Here is a 20,126-nt window from a genome sequence, read left to right as displayed (position 1 = left end):
GTACATTTGCTAAGGACACTAAAAAGAATATCTACACCTAAAATGTTCCTGTTTTGAGCTTTATTTAGTGATTTATACCAAATTGTCTGATTTCATGCATCATTATGCAAAAATTAGCATAATTTAGTGTAAATGATAATTTTTGAAAAAATTAACTTGGTACTTTAGATTACATCATAGGCAATGCGTGTGCCAATTTTCGTCGCGATCGCGCGGTCAACGGCCGAGATCCGGAGGGGGGGCCTGGGAGGCCCCCCCCCCCCCCCCCCCCCCCCCCCCCGGCTCTATCATCTACCTAAATAGCCCGGCCTAGTTAGGGTTAAAATGCAGAAATTACACCTTTTTTTTGGGTACCATACCTTGGTGATTACTCAATGCACGTGTTACTGATGCTTCGCAATGATTCTGTAGGGAAAGATTTGGGCCATGGCATCAGCGGTCGAGTTAATATTTGTTTGTTTGTTTGTTTGTTTGTTTGTTTGTTTTTTTTTGCGTATTTTGAGAATAGTCTAAAGTATTCTTATGAAAAAAATTAAATAGGATGCAACCGATTAGTGATTGTAGGCCATGTGGTCAAAGACCAAGGGTCAAAGGTCAAGTGAAAAATGCTCATATTCCAAATACTTGCTTTCTTAACAATTTAGCCATCAAAATGAAACCTGTTTCCAGGAATGTAAACACTCTACACATTTTTGGTGGTGCCAAACTCTTCTAAAGCATGCTATTTCCGTTTTTGACCAGTCATGTGAAATTGTCTCACATAGCCAGGACCTACTATGGACATATCAGGAGAACCATGTGATACGGCAGAGGCATACCAGTTGCCATAGCAACATCTCTATTTTTTTAATGATGTCATCATCATTGTTAGCAATGATCTTAGTCAGCATTATCTTTGCTATCCTTCTGTGTATTTTTAAATAAATGTATTTATTTTCTTGCTTAGAACCCTTGAGCAATTAATTTGTAATTTCGAGGGCTGCATTGTGACTTTACAACTTTAGTTAGCCTTTTGACTAAACTGGCATAAACGGTTTAGTTACCCAGCTGTTGTATGCAAAGGAAATATATCGTATATCTTGTAGCCCACCTAAATGCACACAAAACATCAGAGAAGACATTACCAAAATCTATTGTTTCATAACCTCATTTGACTGTACGACCAAAATTGGCTGTTGGAAAACAATGGGCAATGTTTATCAAATGTCTGTGCATCTTTTTTGAGTCCTATGTGCTTATTCTGCAAATGACTTTATACACAGATTTTGCTTCTGAAGAATATCGTTGGAAACTAACTTTTGGGAGAATGGTTATATTGTTGGTGTATATGTTTGCCCATTGTATCTCACCATTGTTATAACCCAGCCAGAGGAAAGGGAGCATAATGGAAAATTTGATGTGTATCACACCGTAAAATGTTTTTTGGTTGGCCCTGCTGGTCAACTTATGCAGAGTATACCATGACACACTCATCCCATTATTGGACATTATGTTTGAGAAGGGTAAACCTCCAGCAACTTGTAAAGATTCAGTTTGGAGTCACACAGTTCGAACACATAGTATGCCTTTTGCATCGTCATTCATCAGTTCATAGTTACACTATGGGATTACCATGGTTATGGGTAGGCCTATGCACATCAGAACAACCAAAGACAGGGTAATACACTAGTAGCAGGGGTTGCCGAACGGGGGTGGGGGAGGGGGGTATAAATTAGACAAATAGGAAATGAGAAATAACACAATGCATGACATAGGGTACCATTGACCCTTTACCCTCGCACCCCCATCCTAAAATATGTTCAGCGGTCCCTGTGTAGTAATGTTGTCTAGGCTGAAGTGAAATATGGATATTAAGCATTCCAAAACTTGTCCAAGATACTGAATTTTCCATACACAGCTGTTGACAGTATGCTCTTAGTTTAAGTCAAGTCTCTTATTTATACATGTATGCAATGTTGCATGTTGGGACAAAACAAGCATGCATTCAAATAAATTTAATAAACAAAGAAAGAAAGACACAAACACATGAAAAATATATCATAAATGCCTTGGTAGGCATGTTGTTTGAAGAGTATATTGTACCTCTCCCTGAATGGAAGCAATTGACTGGGAATAATTACTGATCATCTTTTTTTTTTTTTTACCATTCCTTTGCCCAAAGTCACTGAGTAGAAAAAGGCACAAAAACAAACAAAACAGAAGAGGAAGACGAAACTCAACAAAGGCATGGTAATCTGTGCTGTACTTTGACCCAGATAGACAGACCGATTTGTGAAGTGATCCAATAGAGGCGTCATTCTTATGCCATTTATGTTGGGCTTGGTATGCACGAAACCAAGAAGACACACTTGATTCTATCTACTGTGTTGTCCTCTTATGACATGGTGGTATTGCTCATTTAAAACATGAGCTGAACCCGACTGAAAAGAAGAAGTAGAACATGATTGCGGAAAAGCGCCTTGTAAGATATTTGTTGGTATTATGTCTGTGCCCCATTTAGTTTAAATTGGAGCAGTAATTTGAGTGAGCTTTGTATATAGTAATTGAAATACAATGTACATAAATTTCAGACATTTTGAAAGAGCCTCTTGTGTTTATATTTGTGGTATGCCTCTTCCAGATACTAAAGAACTCACTGGATAAAATGGACATATATGATTTTGTGTTATTTATTTTCTTATCTTTTTTGGAGAGAGAAAGACTTTATATTCTTCTGTAAATCTCTCTCTCTTTCTCAATATCTATCTGTCTGTCTATCTATCTATCTATCCATCCATCCATCCATCCATCTCTATCTATCTATATCTATCTATCTATCTATCTATCTATCTCTATCTATCTATCTATCTATCTATCTATCTATCCTATCTATCTATCTATCTATCTATCTATCTATCTATCTATCTATCTATATCTATCTATCTATCCATCCCTCCATCAATCCATCTCTATCTATTTATCTATCTATATCTATCTATCTATCTATCTATCTATCTATCTATCTATCTATCTATCTATCCATCCCTCCATCCCTCCATCTCTATCTATTTATTTATCTATCTATCTATCTATCTATCTATCTATCTATCTATCTATCTATCTATCTATCTATCTATCTATCTATCTATCTATCTATCTATCTATCTCTCTCTCTGTACAGGAGCTACAGAATGTTTGCAGCCCCCAGGCCCACTGGTTTTGTGGCCCCTGGTCTATATAGGCCCTACATCTGTGTTTGTGCATGTGTACATAATTATATGTGTGTGTGGGTATGTGCATGTGTGAGGGGCGTGTGTGTGAGTGGATATACGATCAGGATGTGTGCATAAAAACAGATATTTCTTTGATTTTTTCCTTTTTGGGGATGTGGGGATGGGATTACATTGTTTTTTTTTAATTGTGCGGACATTTGCACATTAAGTCAAAGCAGTTTATGGCGAATGCTGAAAAAGGTACATCTTGACTTTGAGTGGGAATTAAGTTTGCAGCAATAGAAACACACTGAAAGAGACCCAATACCTTGTACAGTATTCACTATCTATCTCATGTGGTTTATTATCGATGGTTATAGGAAGTAGACTAACCATCTCATCATGCATGGTCGTCAAAATCTTTATTTGTCCATATTGTCATCGGATTTCGCTATCTTCAGGCAGATAGGCCTTACAGATATGGGTTCAAATGACCTAGCTCCTAGCTATAGGCCTACAGGCAACGTAGCAGACGATAACAAGTTAACGAATACATGTACTGAGTACGTCATGGGGTGGGAAGTGTACGCAATCGTGCCAAAAATAGGCAGGTACGTACCCCGGAAGTCAAAAAGGTCCATCAGCTGTTCTGAACGACGAAAGATCGTATCAATGGTACAGCCGTTATAGTGCAGTGAACCATCACCACTGCACGAAGGACCGGCTGCCGATCGATGAATGAGATCGTCTGAAAACCAACTGACGTGTTCTAAGAAATTGGTGAGAAGCCGGTCAATAAAGGAAAAGGTAAAATACTTATTTTTGAAGTAAAGCCAATCTAAAGGCTTGGTTTTTAATTGCATTTATCTCGGTCGGGCATGTTGTCTGTTTGGAACGCCCAACGAACCAGCTCTGAGCTGAAAGTATGGCCATGGCATGGGTATATGACCATGTTTTCGCTGCCTGCGCTTACCGGTTACCAGGCCTACGACTCTTCCTCCGTCGACAGCGAGATTAGCGTGGTCCCATACGTTTATAAATGTGTTGTTTGTCTTGTTCTGATTTCAGATGTGACGAGGTTGATGATAAGTCTAACGTAATCTAGGGAGAGTTCAATACTTTATGTAGAGAAATGTGTCAACAACAATACCAGTTGCAAACCTGTCTTCCCGGGACAGACTACAGTTCCAACCAAGCAAGGTCTACTAAGCTAAGGAGCTGCTGAACTTGGGTTCAAGGTTCTTACTAGACTAGTCTACTTAATTTAAATCTTATAAATTTAATTATTAGATTTAGATTGAATACAGGTAGACTCGGTAGAAGGTGTCCAACACCTCGACACTGTCAATTGAAACCGACCCCCTCTAGATTCTATTTGTTGCATTGTGTGTAGGCCTACACTTGCAACAGCTGCACTTACAGTACGTGTAAAATTTTACAGGACAAACATTCAAATGCATCCATGTCGACCATGGCTGGGCATGAGACTACGTACGTGCATGTGCAGTAGCCAGTGGTTTTGCATGTTTTTTTTTTTTTTACTGGGGATTTGATGATCAATAACAATGATGATGTCAAAATATTACTGGAGAAACTGATAAACAAGATCAGCAGCAAAACAATGTCATACCGTAGTCTTCTGTAGATTATAGGGCCTATTAATGGCACATTGGAAAAGCACTTCATGTGTTTCACATGTATTGTCAATAGATGGTAGGGGTGTTACTTTACTTTACTTAATTCCATCAACGCTAGTAGGTCTGGGCCTGTTCATCGATCGATTGGTGGTCATTTGAATCAATCTTTCAATTGTGAGTGGTTCTATGGCAAGGTGTGTGTGTTGGTTTCAAAGTACAGCACAACTGAGTGCATCAAAATAACAACCCACGCAGTTACATGTATCTTGATTTGGAGCGTTTACCGCACATCACATTTTCACTATATATGTGTACTTTTGAATTCAGAGTAGTTTCTATACATGTGACTTGTGAGTAAAATTTCAGGCAAATTGTAAAAGATATTTTAAAGACAAGTCCACCTTCATATACATGTACAGAAGGAATGAGAGAATGGAGCAATATTAGTAGAAGTCTAGAACACATTAGTGAAAGTTTGAGGAAAATTGGACAATCCGTTCAAAAGTTACGAATATTTTAAATATCTGCGCAGTCACTGCTGGAAGAGAAGACTACTACAGTGTATGATGTTAATGTGTACAACTATATAAGGAAAATAAAAAGAGAATTTCACAAAACTTTACTTTTTGAATAAAGTGCACATTTCTTTGACTTGCTACTGACGTATGTTAAGGGTAATATTATTCCCCCTGCCTTCTGAAAGAGAGAAGTCGAGTGTTCTTTTGTTGTGCGAGAAAAATGGAAATATGTTGAATTTTCTTTATTCTTTCTTTATATCGTAGTCATGTGACATCACAAGTAGTCTTTTCATCCAGCAGTGACTGAGCAGAAACTTCAAAAATTCATAACTTTTTAATGGATAGTCCGATTTTGCTCAAACTCTCACTGATGTGTTCTACTAATATTGCTGCACTCACTCAACCCACATGTCTATGAAGGTGAACTTGTCCTTTAAGTATCTATTGATAGAAAAACATTAGACACCCAACCATTACTCATTCCAGATCCAGTGCCATCAGAAATTAACAATTAGAAATAAATTGTACTTTAGATAGATCTGTCCTTTATTCGATTTATAGGCAGTGCATAAACTACAGCCACACACATGTGTTACTAGACGCTAGACGCTAGAGAGAGGCTGGATAGAGCCACATCAATGTGCAATTTACATCTCACACCACCACATTCCTCATGAAAGGAAGAAAATATAACCTCATTTCTCATACCTTGTTCTAGACAATTTCATTTCCTTACATGGCTCTCCATTCTCACTGTTTTTTTTTTAAATTTTGAAATCAATAACAAAAATATAACTGATTGAGGGACTCTCATCAAACGCAACACATGCTACCACTTGTCTTGAAACATACTGAGAGACCACCTCAATGTGAACATGTGCATATCAAAGTGTGTACATTTAGAATTACAGAGCTCTATCAACACTGTTTGCGACAAACCTTGTACAGCATGCTTATTTGTGGCAGGGGCCGTTTCATGATGATGAAAATGCCCATCAGACTTCACTTCCCGGAACACTTGCGAGTTTAGTCCTGCTTGTGTTTGAAAGTGGGACTAAGCACACATAATGTTCATTAGTGTTTTATTGATGAATGAAACTGCCTCGGCCACAAATAGGCACCCCGCTGCAAACAGGGTTGATTACTCTAGTAAACTTTGTTCAATGTGTGTGATCACTAAGATTGTTCAGCCACCATGATGTTGAATAGTATCTGTATCCCTGGAGCAATTTAACTCTGCACCTCTTTTATTTACAATACTATGACCATTCTATTTGTGCCTATCACTGCTTTCCAGGTTCAAACATGCCAAACTCAGCCAAGAACAAAACCCCTCGTGGTATCCCAGAAGGACCTGGGCCTTATGGAGTCGGCTGTGCGGATGTGATGGCTGGGCTGTCGACATCAGGGTAAAAATGATAATGCAATTACTGTACTGTAATTTAATAGCTCCTCGTCACTCTTCTTGATGGGCGTGTTCTTGCTGTAGCAGACAGCTAAAAGGAGTATAACTTCCATTGTGCTGAGGATCAGTTTGAAAAAAGAACCACAAGAAAGAAGTTTGTCTCGATGAAAACATCAGCCCAAATATTCAGGTTTTGCTGAAGGAGTTTTCTCTATGTGCAACAATATCACTGAGAATCAGATTGTGTTTGAAATTAAGCAAAGCATGTTTTGTGTATCCCTGTTACAAAAACTTTATACTACACTCCTGCCTCTCCTCCATTCACAGGGTATTCTTCCGGTTATACTATCCTACTGAAAAGCTGGCTGATGGCCCTCCACAGCAGAATAGACCGAGCTGGTTACCAAGCAACCAATATGCCAAAGGCTATGGGAGTGTGATGGGAAAGAAGATTGTAGCAGTGACATTGAAATTTCTCCTGTGTAAGTCCTCTTTTTCAAGTGTATGTGTGTCTAGATATTCACCAGCTCATGTTTATTATAATATGCAGCTGAATTATACATTTGACTAATTCTATTTAGATTCAAACATTTTTGAATTAATTACATGTTGTATGTTGTGCTGTTAGGAGTCTATTATCAGCCCTAAACAATTTTGAATTTCAGAGCAGCCAGAAATTCCTCGTTTCTTTTTTTCATTAGCAAGAAAAATAAAGGAGCAGAGTTGTAGTGGCAAAAAGATGAAATGATAAAGAATCAATCATACATTGTATGAAGAAATGTGGAGAAAAAAAAAATTATAAGAAGAGAGGAAGAAAGTAAGAAATGATGACAAAAAAGGAAGAATGAAAGGGAGAAATAATGCAAGAAACAACACAAAACTAAAATGTTAGACAGTGACAGTTTAAAGGAAAATGAAAGAAGACAAGATGAGTTGCGCAGTGAAAAGAAATGTTGGAAGGACTAATACCAAGGATATCAGTACCAATTGGCAGATCACAGAGATTTGTTAGAGGTGATTCAAATGTGGCTTTTTTTTTTTTTTTTTTTTAGAAGAAAGATCCCCTCTGCTGTAGCTAGCGAAAACTCAAAAATTCAGAATGTTGCACATCAAGAGTGTCCTGACATATTACTTGGTCTGACAGGAAGTTATCAGTGCTGCCAAGTCTCCCTTATTCTGGAGGAGTCTCCCTGAAAATGTCAAAATCTGTTCATGTTTTAATGAGAGATTATTAAAATCTCCCTGATTTGGAAATTATTTCCGCCCATTGAAATGCATGTAACAAGCAGATTTCTCCCTGATTGCTGTGTGGAATCTCCCTGATTTGAATGTGGGAATGTTGGCAGACCTGAGTTATATTCGCTGCAGATAAATTATTAGTCAATGTGAATGAGTTCTGCTCCCTTGTACAAACTCCTATAGATGCACCAATATCTCAATCTTTGCAGCCAAGTTCACCCTGCCAGTGATGTGGCACGGTCAGCTGTCTTCCAGCCGAAGTAAATACCCAGTCATCGTCTACTCCCACGGCCTGGGGGGATGCCGGACCACATACACCAGTATATGTATTGACCTTGCCTCCATGGGCTGTGTGGTGGCTGCTGTTGAGCACAGGTATCACTTTGCCCTTACATTCCCCCTTCTGTTTCTTCTTGTTTGTCACATCAACGCAGGCTTCATATTGTTATGCTGACTATTGGTCAGTCTCTTTGGGGCAAGTACAAGGGGTGATATCATTCACCTGTTTTGCCTGAAATTGTGTGAAACTGACCATTTTCACGTCAATTTGCTGCTGTAAGTATTCAGCAGACCCTGTTTGTGAATTGTCATTATGAAGGAAACTGTTGTATCACTGCATGAATTCCTGCTTTTCCTTCTCAAAGTATCGACATCACCTACCAGTCAATTCAAGCCATGTTAGAAATAAAAAACAAAACAAAACATGGAAGTGAGAGGCTGGCTAGTTTTGTGTACTACCATATAAATCTGAGTATGTGGAACTATTGTTGTTGTTTTTTACTTCAATACAGAATTTCATAATTTGGGGAAAAAAGTTGTCAAAATTAGCATTTCAAAACAGTTTGCTACCCTGAACCACGTGTGTGTTCCTGTTTTATGGTTTCTGCTTTCATGCCTTCTGAGAAAAGTCTATTTAAAATACAGTGCACTCCCGTTATAACGAAATGCTTGGGACCGACAGTTTTCTTTCGTTATAACGAAATTTCGTTATAACCGAACAATACAATATACAACAAAAACAAGGAAACCATGCATATATATATCATATTCTGTTTGCTGAATCCTCAACATACACTGGAAAGCTATGTGAAATGTGCCTTGGGATTATTGTATTACAATATTAATCGCTCCCTTCGAACAGAAACTGTGCGTGACACAAGGAGCGAACGCGTTGTGATGTGAAGCATTCGCCCATGCAGAGACGCTGTCAATGCTTGTTCCGCTACATATTTTCGAAAGCAATTAGCATTTCGTTATAACGGAGCACATTTCTCTTGTTTTTCTTTGTCTGTGGCGCTCGTAAAAGACTTCGTTATAACGGAAATTTCGCTATAACCGTGTTCGTTATAAGCGAATTTCGTACCATAGACTTTAATGGTGATAATTTTGGGACCAGAAATTTTACTTCGTTATAACGAAATTTCGTTGTAACCGTGTTCGTTGTAACGGAAGTGCACTGTATATATCCTTATATTTATTTTTTTGCTCTTTCATTGCAGGGACAAGTCAGCATGTTGCTCATTTATCATCAATGATAACAACAGTAACTCACCTGATAAAGGCAAAGACACCAACCATATAGGTCAGCAATGGGTTGAGTATCATAGAGCCCCGTATGAGGACCAGGAACTACGTACAAGACAGGTTAGTGTTTAGTTTAACTGTGTGTTTGTGTGTGCTTGCAAGCTGAATGGCAGGTTACACTATATGTCATCACTCTCAGTACATCAATCCTGAACAGCAATATCATGATCTTTTTTGATGTCATAAAAAAGTTGATACATCATATGCGTGCATATTTCAATTCTGCTTTTAACTTACTATACCAGCACTATGAAAATGAAACTTTACGCAGGGTGCAGTTTCAGCTCATTTGCACGACATGAAACTATAAACACAAATACAAAAGTGTGCCATTTGTTTGCTTGTTATATGTAATCTTATTTTACATCTTTTGAATTCAAGTTAGGTATATTTTAGGAGTACAACTGCTATGCTCTTTGTAGTTTCCTTCGTGTTCAATAGTCCTGCAGCATGAGTGAATTTGCTGTCACAGTGTGGACCAGTTTTCTTTCACTGTTGTGTTGCCAAACCCCTTAGCCGCCATGGAAATGGTGAGCTGTCTGAAGTGCTTAGCCAATTGATGTGATCGTCTGTGAATTGTAAACATGCAAAAAAATTCATCTCACCCCGCCAAACACGAAAAATTATTGATGCTAAAATTTCCACTTTTGCAGTATTATTTTTTGGTGGTGTTTATTCATTTTGCTTTTCTGTAATACTGTGGTTGCAAAAATGTATAATAACTATACAGTGTATTTTAACTGGACCCAAGTCAATGGGTTATGTCAATTTACAGGATGAGGAAGTAAAGTTCATGAAATGAGAGAAGGAGAAAAGGACTAACCTTTCATGAAGCATTTTTGCAGACAAAGTTGTCGGACAAATTTGCTCTCAGCCAATCAGATGCAAGGATTTCAGTAGCTTGTAACAGATTGTCAGAAAAATATCTGACCAAAGCACTTCATGAAATGCCCCCCTGTACTACCATACTGATGAGCAAAGCAAAGAGGACTGCTGTACAGTAAAACCAGAAATTTCTGTGGGCAGTTTAATTTCACAAATTTTGCAAGAGCCCAGATTCTCAAAATGAAAATGTGCACATGAAAGTTCTTTTTGTCAGTTGTATGCATTGAATGCCAGTGGCAATTCTCAAAAATATCATGCCACGAAAAAGGCTGTTGGCTCCAATTTGCGAAAGTTTCATCCCGCAAATTGATCTGGTTTTACAGTAGTCTCTTGATCCAGCTACAGCTCTCCTGAAATCACATACATGTAGGATCAGTGTCTTACAAGAAACTGTGAAGGTCACTAGAAGAGCACTGTCTGTGTGTGTTTGTTTTTTGAGATTAAATGCACTTTATCAGTACTGTTGGAAGCAGGCTGATACACTTCAGTGTTGAACCCTGGACTGAACAAATCACGCATATGCACACGTGCACACATTCACTATTGCACATACAGTCATTAAGCCAAATCATCACACAAAAAAAGCATCTGAAGATATAGGATCTTCTCCCCCTTGTCCCTATAGTAAACTTGGTGGACTCTTGTCATCCTACTACTCAAGCTACTTTGCTATCGCATTTTACTCAAGTATCTCAGTTAATTGACCTTGGACGTCTGTTCATGTAGGTCACCAGTAAATGCTAAATCATGGCAAGAAAGATGATTTTTTATTTTTTAATTTTTTTAAACTTTTGCATCAGTCAGCATCAGTCACTGTGGTATGACACAAAACTAGGAGGCATTCAATCCTTGGACAGAAATGTTGGTATCATGGTTTTTCGGCATTCATGCAGATAGACCACCCCCCCCCCCCCCAAGAAAAAAAGAGAAAAAAAGAAAACACAAACAAAAACTATGTAATATATGCTGCTGTGATTCATTAGCTACATGTACATCTGTTTGCCTGTTTCTTCTAGCAGTACTAGGAATTTATTGTAACTTTTATCAACGTCAAAGTACTTGAAGTTTCACATTACTAATTATGTATGCATGTATGTGCCGTATATTTAATACGGAAATTGTATCCAACTGTATTATTGTTATCATACAATTGTAGTTGCAAAAACCATTGCGAATGATTCAGTCATTTAGTTCTCTGTACACTTTAAGTATCATTATTAGCATTTATTGCTTTTCATTGAGATAAGTTCCCAACACTGTACTACTGTCTACGTGATTGACTGAAGGAAGGTATTTTACATGTACGTACTTGTAGGGCTGTGAATTTCTGCCTATCTTTTATTTGTGTAAGCCATGAATGGAGATGTCATATTGCAAAAATTACATTTCTTTTTAATGTGATGTCACATACTGAGGAGAATGCTTCCTCCTCACTGCATTCTCCTTGAAGATAAAACATGTATGATTATGTGAGGTATTCTCAACCAGATGTGAATGGATAAGTCTTTTTGATGAGTAATTTCACAATTTATAAAAAGCAATTCCTTTTCCTTGATTTTTCCCATTCAGGTTAACCAGAGAAAAGATGAATGTATAGCAGTGCTAGACTACCTCCAAGACTTGAATGATGGCTCAGCGCTTGAAAATGATCTTGACCCAGACTTTGACCTGGCTCAATTTCAGGTAACTTACCTGTCACTCTTGCGACTTTGTAATCTCAAGTTACTCCATATAAGTTTTGATAGATTTGTTAGTTCAGGAACACAAATATTGTACGTACATAATGTATGTCTGAACATCAGTTACCCTATCGCTGACTGTGAAATGAAAAGCACCACAGCAGAGTTCCAAATTTCTTTGGTGCAGGTTTTGTAGAAAAAGATTAGATTATGAACATAATATCTACGTCCCAACATTTTTCTGCCAATTTGGAGGATATCACTACAGAGGAATTCTTTGATACATCAGTGTGTTTAGTGATTATAAACTATACCTTTTCCAGTGATACAAAAATTTATTTAATAGGAAGATTCTGACGAGGTCTGTGTAAACTTGAACCTGTACTGAAGCAGAGAGAGAAAGAGTGGAAGAGATACAGAGCACTGTATCTTATAGTTTATACGTGCATAATAAAGAAAAATTTGTTTAGGAAAAGATTTTGATTGTCATGAATTTTTTTTTTCACACCTGTATATACAGAGTGTATAAAAAAAGACAATCCAACTTTAGAGGGCTACCATTTTATAATTGTCAGCTATGGAGAGTGCAATTCTGATTGTGAAGAAAGAAGTACACTTCCCCTTTTCATTGATACATGAATTATGTTGACAATTGTCATGCATGACTGAGCACATGAACTTTAAAGGCAACAATGACAAACTGCACTTTTTCTAAGTTTGAGTGTTACATGAAGGAACAATGAATGTCTCAATGAATGGATGAGATCTGTCAATGAAAGGGATCACATAAACAGGCCAGCCTGTACGAATGTAGGCTTGTATTTAGGGTTTCTTCTAACATTTTATGGTCCATAACCTTTAACATGGGCCACCTGTCCGATAACGTGGTCACCCCCACAGTCCATTTTTCTCTGTTCATATTCAACACGAAGCTCGCAGCGAGAAATCATGTCTTGAATATGAAGAGAGAAAATAGATGATGGGTTAGCCTTTGTGGTAGTGACCAAGTTATCAACAATGGTGGTAATGTTAAAGGTTATGGACCATAAAAGATCAGAAGAAATGATAGCCCTCCAAAGTTGGATTATCTTTTTTTGATACGCTGTGTACAATTTCTTGACCTTGTAGGACCACCTTGACATGGAAGATATGGCTGTCTGTGGGCATTCATTTGGTGGGGCTACCACCCTCGCTTGCCTCAGTCGGGATAGACGTTTCAAGTGAGTTTGAGTTTGAAAAAATTAAACTGATTTTGTGTTGATGTGTATAATTTATGTACACATATTGGTCTCTTTGTCTGTGTATATAATGTATTGTATTAAACAATGCATGTATTTTTGTATGTAAGAATGTATACGCAATCGCACTGGTAATTATGCATAGTGGATGTGCGACCCAACTTTGATGTTTTGTTGTTGTTGTTTTTTCGTAAGGTTGCCCTCTTCCAAAGTCTTCAAAGGACGAAAATAACGTAATGCCTCCGTTCCACAGAGATTTTTTTCTCATCAGTCACTGGTCGGAAGCAAAGAGTTTTGTGTCCGGCCATCCATCCAAGTGTATCGGATCGCAGTCTGATGAATCTGACTTGTGTTGGTTGACTGTTAGGCCAATGTCAGACATGTTGGGCGTGATCTGATTTGGCGAAATCATCCAATAAAGGAACTAAGTTCAGAGCTTAGTTTGCCATCAGACACTGAGTGCCAGATACGTGTCCAGTCAGTCTAATGAGAGTTGAGCTAGTTGGATGTGTGTCAGACTTGTGTTGTGTGGCTGTCTGGTGTGTCCAGCCAGCATCATATATAAGTCTGTTGAGTGTCCGATGATTAAACAGTTATTAGACAGATTAACTTGAGTTCAGGTTTTAGGGGTCTTCTGGCATTGGTATCACCCTTGATGAGCTGTGGTGTGAATCTCTGGAGCTTGTCAGATCAAATTTCATTGGAACTCATCAAAATGCCGAAAATTTTGCATTTTGGGGATCAGATGAGCCTCCGATGGTCAATGGAATGGGGATTTTAACTTGGCATGCACAGTGCTGTGATTGTCCAATGTTTTCTCTTATCTCATCTTGTCTCATCTTGTCCACCCAAGGTGTGGTGTGTGCTTTGATGCGTGGATGTACCCGCTGGACGACAGCCACCTGACCCTCACCCAGCCTGTCCTCTTCGTCAACACAGAGAAGTTCCAGTGGAAGAAGAACATTGCCGCAATTATGACGTTGCTCCCTGACGCGGAGGCCACATCGGGTCCTCGGCAGATGGTAACTATTAGGTGAGAAAACCTGTGCTTTTCTTTTGCATTAGACATGATGCGAATAATGGACGATTAAAGGTAAAATGTAGTTCTGAAATGGTTTGAGAACCCAACTTGCACCATTTCATATTTGCTTGCAATATATAACGTAAAGGTCTACCGAGAAACGTACCCTGCTGATGCAATTTGCCAGGATGATGAGTAGTGTTTTGGAGTATATTGAGATAAAAAGTGAAGAATAATAAAAGTCGTTATACCAGATACCAAGTTCTATTCCAGGGACGATTTAGGCTAACTCGGACTCGAAGACAACTCGGCCTTATTTCAGAAAATTTAACTCGTGATCGTTCGTGATCGCTATATTTTATTTATAGGCACATGTTCATTTTGTATGCGCGCCAAAGAGTTTCTTCTATGCACGCCAAAGAGGTTCGTTTATGCGCGCATTGTATTAACTCGGCCCCTAACTGCGACCAGCCAGAACGTGAAGCATTTTCATAGTACAACACTGTACAATCCAGAGGGACAACTCGGCCCTTCGTCAAAGCGAGGCTGAGTTGTCCCTGAGTCCGAGTTAGTCTGACCCTGATCGGGTAAGTTATAACATTGTGACTCCAGCGAACCTTTTGGCTAATGTTCTGCATTTTCGTTGTTACCCAATGAATATCTTGTTATTACAGCATTATTCCACACATTTCTTAGGCATACAGTATGTGTACATTTTTTGGGGAAATTTAACAGTTCTCCAGGCGCACGAGAACTATGTTTTACCTCGAAAGTGTGAAGCTTGCTAGGGCTATTTGTTTTAATAGTGCACAGTCAAAGGCTTATATGCATGTAATATTTCATTTGTTTTCATATGTGCGGGATATTTCTTTTCATAATGCGGACAATGATCAGAGGGACAGTGCATCAGAGCCAATCAGACTTCAGCCTCCTCCTCCCTCAGTTCCTCTGCAAGGTGGCCAGCATGCGGGGAGAGCTGGACCCCCACGTTGCCATGGCAGCAAACAACCAGGCTGCCATCCACTTCCTCTCAAACTACATTGGTGAGTTCTGTGGGCACTTATGGTGAATGAGCCAACAGTTTTCAGCTTTATGCTGTGCAAGGGCATGTTTATGATATAACAAATAGATCACAGGGGCCTTTTGTGTGTATCTTGTCATATTGTTGAGTAAATTCTTCATTTATCTCCATTCCTCATTCAGAAATGACGTTTTACAAATAAACAAAGAAGGAAAATGCAACTTTCAGTACATATAAGGATTTGTGATCGTGACTGCATATCATCACCAAAACATTCCTTCCACCTATCTTGGATCTCACTTTCCAACTTCTCTATAAAGGTTTATCTCCACACAAATATGGCTTCCGCTTTGTATTGTATGGTACACACTTTGTTGCCATGTACCTATCCAGAGTCAGTCTCTGGACACCATTACACTGTGGGCTTGGATACAAAGCCAAGATGGCCTCCCCCAAAGTGTTGTGTGACTGTGGCTTTTCCAAATTTCGTAATGTCATGGAGAACAATACAACCCTGAAGAATAGTCAATCACGATGTGCCTCACTGGAATGTATTTGCAGACGTCTTTACTTCCAACTCAAACATGATGTTTTGCACGGCACATCTCTCTGAAGAAGTACAGCACTGAAAATGAGTATTTCAATGGATACACAATTCTTACACTTTGGGATAAGGTACATGTTTACAAAGTGGCATGGGATATATCCTAATAGGTATTTTAATGCTATTACTACATTGAAGTTCATGTGCAATTTCTAACTGTAGGATTATTATACATGAAATGATTGTATATGTTATATATGAAAACATAATAAATTTGTTTGTTTGATAGATACTTTATTTTCTGCAAATCAATATACATAAGTTACATAATCATGAAGATGCAGGAAATATACAAAGTAAATTTAACGCAGAGTCGTTTGACTTGTATAAACCACGATACATATAAGTACATAATCATGAACATGTAGGAAATATATAAAATAAGTTTAACACAGTCTTTTGACTTGCATAAACAACGATATGAAAGAAATATAATATACAATATGCATGTCTATGTAGCAGTGATAAGAATAACATTTATAGTTAAGAAACAATTATGCAGAGGGCCGCCATTATAAGCATTGCTTGAAAAGATGGCCGGCCCAAGGAAAAAATAAGGACGTACTAGATTCGTAACAATATAAATTCTGCTGCGAAGGTAGCAGGGGAAAATAAACTCTAGTGTGTGATGGTGGTGGTGGTGAATGTGTGTGCAGGTGCTTGAAGGTGCACAATGGCAGATAGGCTGGAATTTAGAATAATAAAATTGGTTTACTGAAAGATGGGACGATATGCGTTGTTTGCTATCGGGAGACCAATATTAGTTGTATAATTTGTTTGTTTTTAGTTCGTATTTGAAGTACAGTTGAACCTCTATTATACGGACGCAATCTCGCCGTGATTTTTTTTAATACTATAATTACGGGAGGAAAGGGGGATTCCCAACTCCCATGAGAACTCCTACACAAACACACATGAATTACATATACTTGATACATTTCTTAATAATCATTTAGGTAAATCATCCCAAGAATTTATAAAAGAAAATGATTTCATTCTTGCAAACACAAACCTCTATTTTGGGGTCTGTTTCTGAGTGTAACAATGAAAAGGTTGCAGTATACACATTACTACATGTGGTACTACAATGGGCTACATCAGTACATGTGTATGTGTATGTACATGTATAAAGCATTGAGTCTCCCATATCCGGCCAAATCCCTTATCCGGATGAGCCCTGGTCCCGACTTGTCCGGATACGAGAGGTTCAACTGTATACTGTAATAAAATGTACTTCTTTAAGTTTGCTTTAAATGAAAATAAGGAGGCACACTGTTTCAACTCCTCAGGAAGAGTGTTCCATGTATCCGGACCTTGATGTCTAATTGACTTTTGAGCAAGTAAAAGCTTCGGATTACTTAAATGAAAATCATGGGAACGACGGGTAGGGTATAAGTGAATATGGTCATTGGTTACTAGGGTATTATGAAAAAATGGTAATAAATTTCGAGTGTGTTTATACATAAATATGGCAGTTAGGTATAGATGTATATCATGGGCTTTCAATGTTTTTAGGCGATAAAATATGGGATCAGTGTGAGCCAAAAAATTTGAATGTGTGCATATACGAAGAGCCTTTTTCTGGAGAAGAAAAATTGTGTTCAATTTTGTTGAAAGTAACAATGTGTTTTATGTGTTATGTGTTTTATGTGATATGTTGGACTGGTCATGGTGTTATGGCTACGTAAGATTTTACCAAATGTTTTGTATCAAGACATGTCATATATTGGTTATGCCTGCATTTAGTTCAAATTCTGTTTGTTTGTTTGTTGTTTTGAAGCAGAGTACTTTCTTTTCTCATAAAATGTAGGACTTGCTGCTGGTGATGATATAGATGCACCCCTTACGACGATCAGTGAGCACATCATGGTTGGAACCAATATAAAACTGGATGCAGATATGGCCAGGGTGAATGCAGACACTGCCCAGGTGAATGCAGACACAGCCCAGGTGAATGCAGACACAGCTGAAGTGAATGCAGACACAGCCAAAGTGAATGCAGACACAGCTGAGATGAATGCAGACACAGCCCAGGTGAATGCAGAGACAGCCCAGGTGACTGCAGACACAACCTAAAGTGAATGCAGACACATCCCAGCCTGTTGCGTGAATGCAGCAGAGCCCGGAAGGGCAGAGAGAGAGGAACAGGAGACGAATAACTGGCTGCGTAGAGAGGACTTTCCAAGTGAAAGTCAAAACTCTTATTGGAGGAAAATTCATGAAAAGAAGAGCGAGTGATGGAGGGATCGAAACTCACACGCAGGAAGCAGGAAATGTAGAAGAGGTCAAAGATTCACAATCACAAGGGATTTCTACAGTGGTCGGTGAATCAAATGATGTAGAGGAATAGAAAGAGAATGTATATTAGTGTGCAATGAAAAGGAAGGAATGGATATCAATAGAGATTGGACATGAAATTTAAATTGAAAGTGCAAATGTATCAGAGTATGTAATTTATTTTTCCATCTTCCATTTTTATTTTGAAGAGATTTTCAGTACAGAGGTGTGTACTGAGCAGTGTTTTTAGTGAAACAAATACATCTATTTATCACGAGTGTCAGACCCCTTTGATATCTTTATATTGTGCCTTGGAACATTATGTGGAACAGATACAAATTCATAACATTTGGCGGTTGTACTAAGACAGTTTTAAGAGCTGTTGGCCTTCTATGCTTGCACAGATTTACTGTTTAATTAGGCACATCTTGATTCTATACATGCTGTTGATTTCTTGTTTGTTTGTTTTTTTTCAATTTCAAGACTTGTAGGAAAACTAGTTGAACAAAAGAAAAAGTTCCAGAATTTTCATAGTTTCTTTCTAGATGCCATGAAATTGAAAGGTGTAGCTTCCCTGTCTGTGGACTGCCTTATAAAGTTATGAATCATACTGTGTAACTGCTTTTACAATTGTGAAAGTTTGAAGGGATATCAATCGACAGGTTGATTTTTTTTATTTATTTTTTCCTCCAGAAAGCAGCCTTCTTTCAAGAAAATACCTCATGTCTACAATGCTCTACTTTGATGACAAGAATTGACAGGCATATCATCCGAAGCTGAGATATCAGTGGTGATACTAGTTTTTACCTGCCCTTTTCTATTTTAATGTCTCATTTTGAGCACAGGCCACCCGCTTAGGTTAGAGATCTCCAAGCACTTGGGTAATAACAGTGCTGTGATGCCGGAATTAAGTACGGAATACATTCCACCGATTTATAAGATTTAGAAGTACTTTTTTTATTGACTTGCTTCCTTATGCCAAAGTAGGACGGTACTAGACTGCTTTTGATATTTTCTAACCAAAACAAGAATGGTGCTAACTCCACAGTCTTTGTACTGTGTTATCACCCTTGTGGTTTTCAGGAAATTATTATTATTATTATCAATATTATTATCTTTTTTTTTTTTTTTTTTTAAACTGACCAATGTTTTGAACGAAATGAAACTGTAATGTTGGATGCACCTTGCCATGTTAGTAGGATTAAAGGGTAGATATGTATCAAAACCTAAAAAGCTTTTAATGTGCCATGATGTCATTTATATATTGACCATGAGTTATCTTGTATAGTTTTATTGGAAAAGTGGTTTTGGCCCCATGATCATGAACTGTATTCTTATAATGCCATGTTTGTTCTCTCGAGCAAGGAAAATTAGTATGATTTGCTAAAAGTATTTATAAGTGTGAATTTTCCTCCTTTTGATCATAACTTTGCAGAGGAATGGACCATATCTTTTAGACATGATTTACACAAGATTGAATACAAAGAGACATAGACAATATCCTGGAATAATGCAGGCATGATATTCTGTAGATTTAAATCTGATTTCAGATTTTTTTTTCTCAAGTCCGTACACATTTTGCTCTTTCCATGTATTAAATTCACCTGAAAATTTTTACTTCCAATTTTTTCAACGAACCTCAATATCATCCCTGATAATGGTGTGTAAGGAAAATAAACATTCGATCACATTATCTGTCAAGTGTTTACTCCTTTGGTTAACAGCAGATGGTCTTTTAATAGAGATAATCTTTGCAAAGTATGCACTTCAGAGCATCCTGTAACCAATCATGGCAATCATGCCCTGTAGAATCTTGGTCATATATTA

At 38.0% G+C, this 20,126-nt stretch overlaps 1 protein-coding gene across 1 annotated transcript; it reads left to right on the top strand.

The window, feature by feature from the left end:
• Positions 1-3,920: 3,920 nt before the first annotated feature.
• LOC139709306 (platelet-activating factor acetylhydrolase-like) lies at positions 3,921-18,543 on the top strand. Its single transcript, XM_071621256.1, has 10 exons — positions 3,921-3,998; positions 6,644-6,755; positions 7,079-7,233; positions 8,200-8,365; positions 9,490-9,634; positions 12,029-12,142; positions 13,267-13,358; positions 14,230-14,409; positions 15,292-15,440; positions 17,833-18,543. The coding sequence occupies exons 2-10, from the start codon at positions 6,652-6,654 to the stop codon at positions 18,096-18,098; spliced, it is 1,371 nt and encodes a 456-aa protein (XP_071477357.1). The 5' UTR covers positions 3,921-3,998; positions 6,644-6,651; the 3' UTR covers positions 18,099-18,543.
• Positions 18,544-20,126: the final 1,583 nt, after the last annotated feature.

The sequence above is a fragment of the Diadema antillarum genome, unplaced genomic scaffold, assembly GCF_040938485.1.
Source record: "Diadema antillarum isolate AM-2024a unplaced genomic scaffold, OU_Dant_1.0 seq00001425_RagTag, whole genome shotgun sequence".
Lineage (NCBI taxonomy): Eukaryota > Metazoa > Echinodermata > Echinoidea > Diadematoida > Diadematidae > Diadema > Diadema antillarum.
The sequence above is the reverse complement of the archived record's forward strand: the minus strand, read 5'-3'. Positions and strand labels throughout refer to the sequence as shown.

Excerpts from the sequence above, each read along its gene's own strand:
- LOC139709306 (XM_071621256.1), top strand. The coding sequence starts at position 6,652 with ATGCCAAACTCAGCCAAGAACAAAACCCCTCGTGGTATCCCAGAAGGA. Across the intron at positions 7,234-8,199 it reads GACATTGAAATTTCTCCTGT|CCAAGTTCACCCTGCCAGTG; the intron begins GTAAGTCCTCTT and ends CAATCTTTGCAG. Across the intron at positions 14,410-15,291 it reads CGGCAGATGGTAACTATTAG|AGGGACAGTGCATCAGAGCC; the intron begins GTGAGAAAACCT and ends GACAATGATCAG.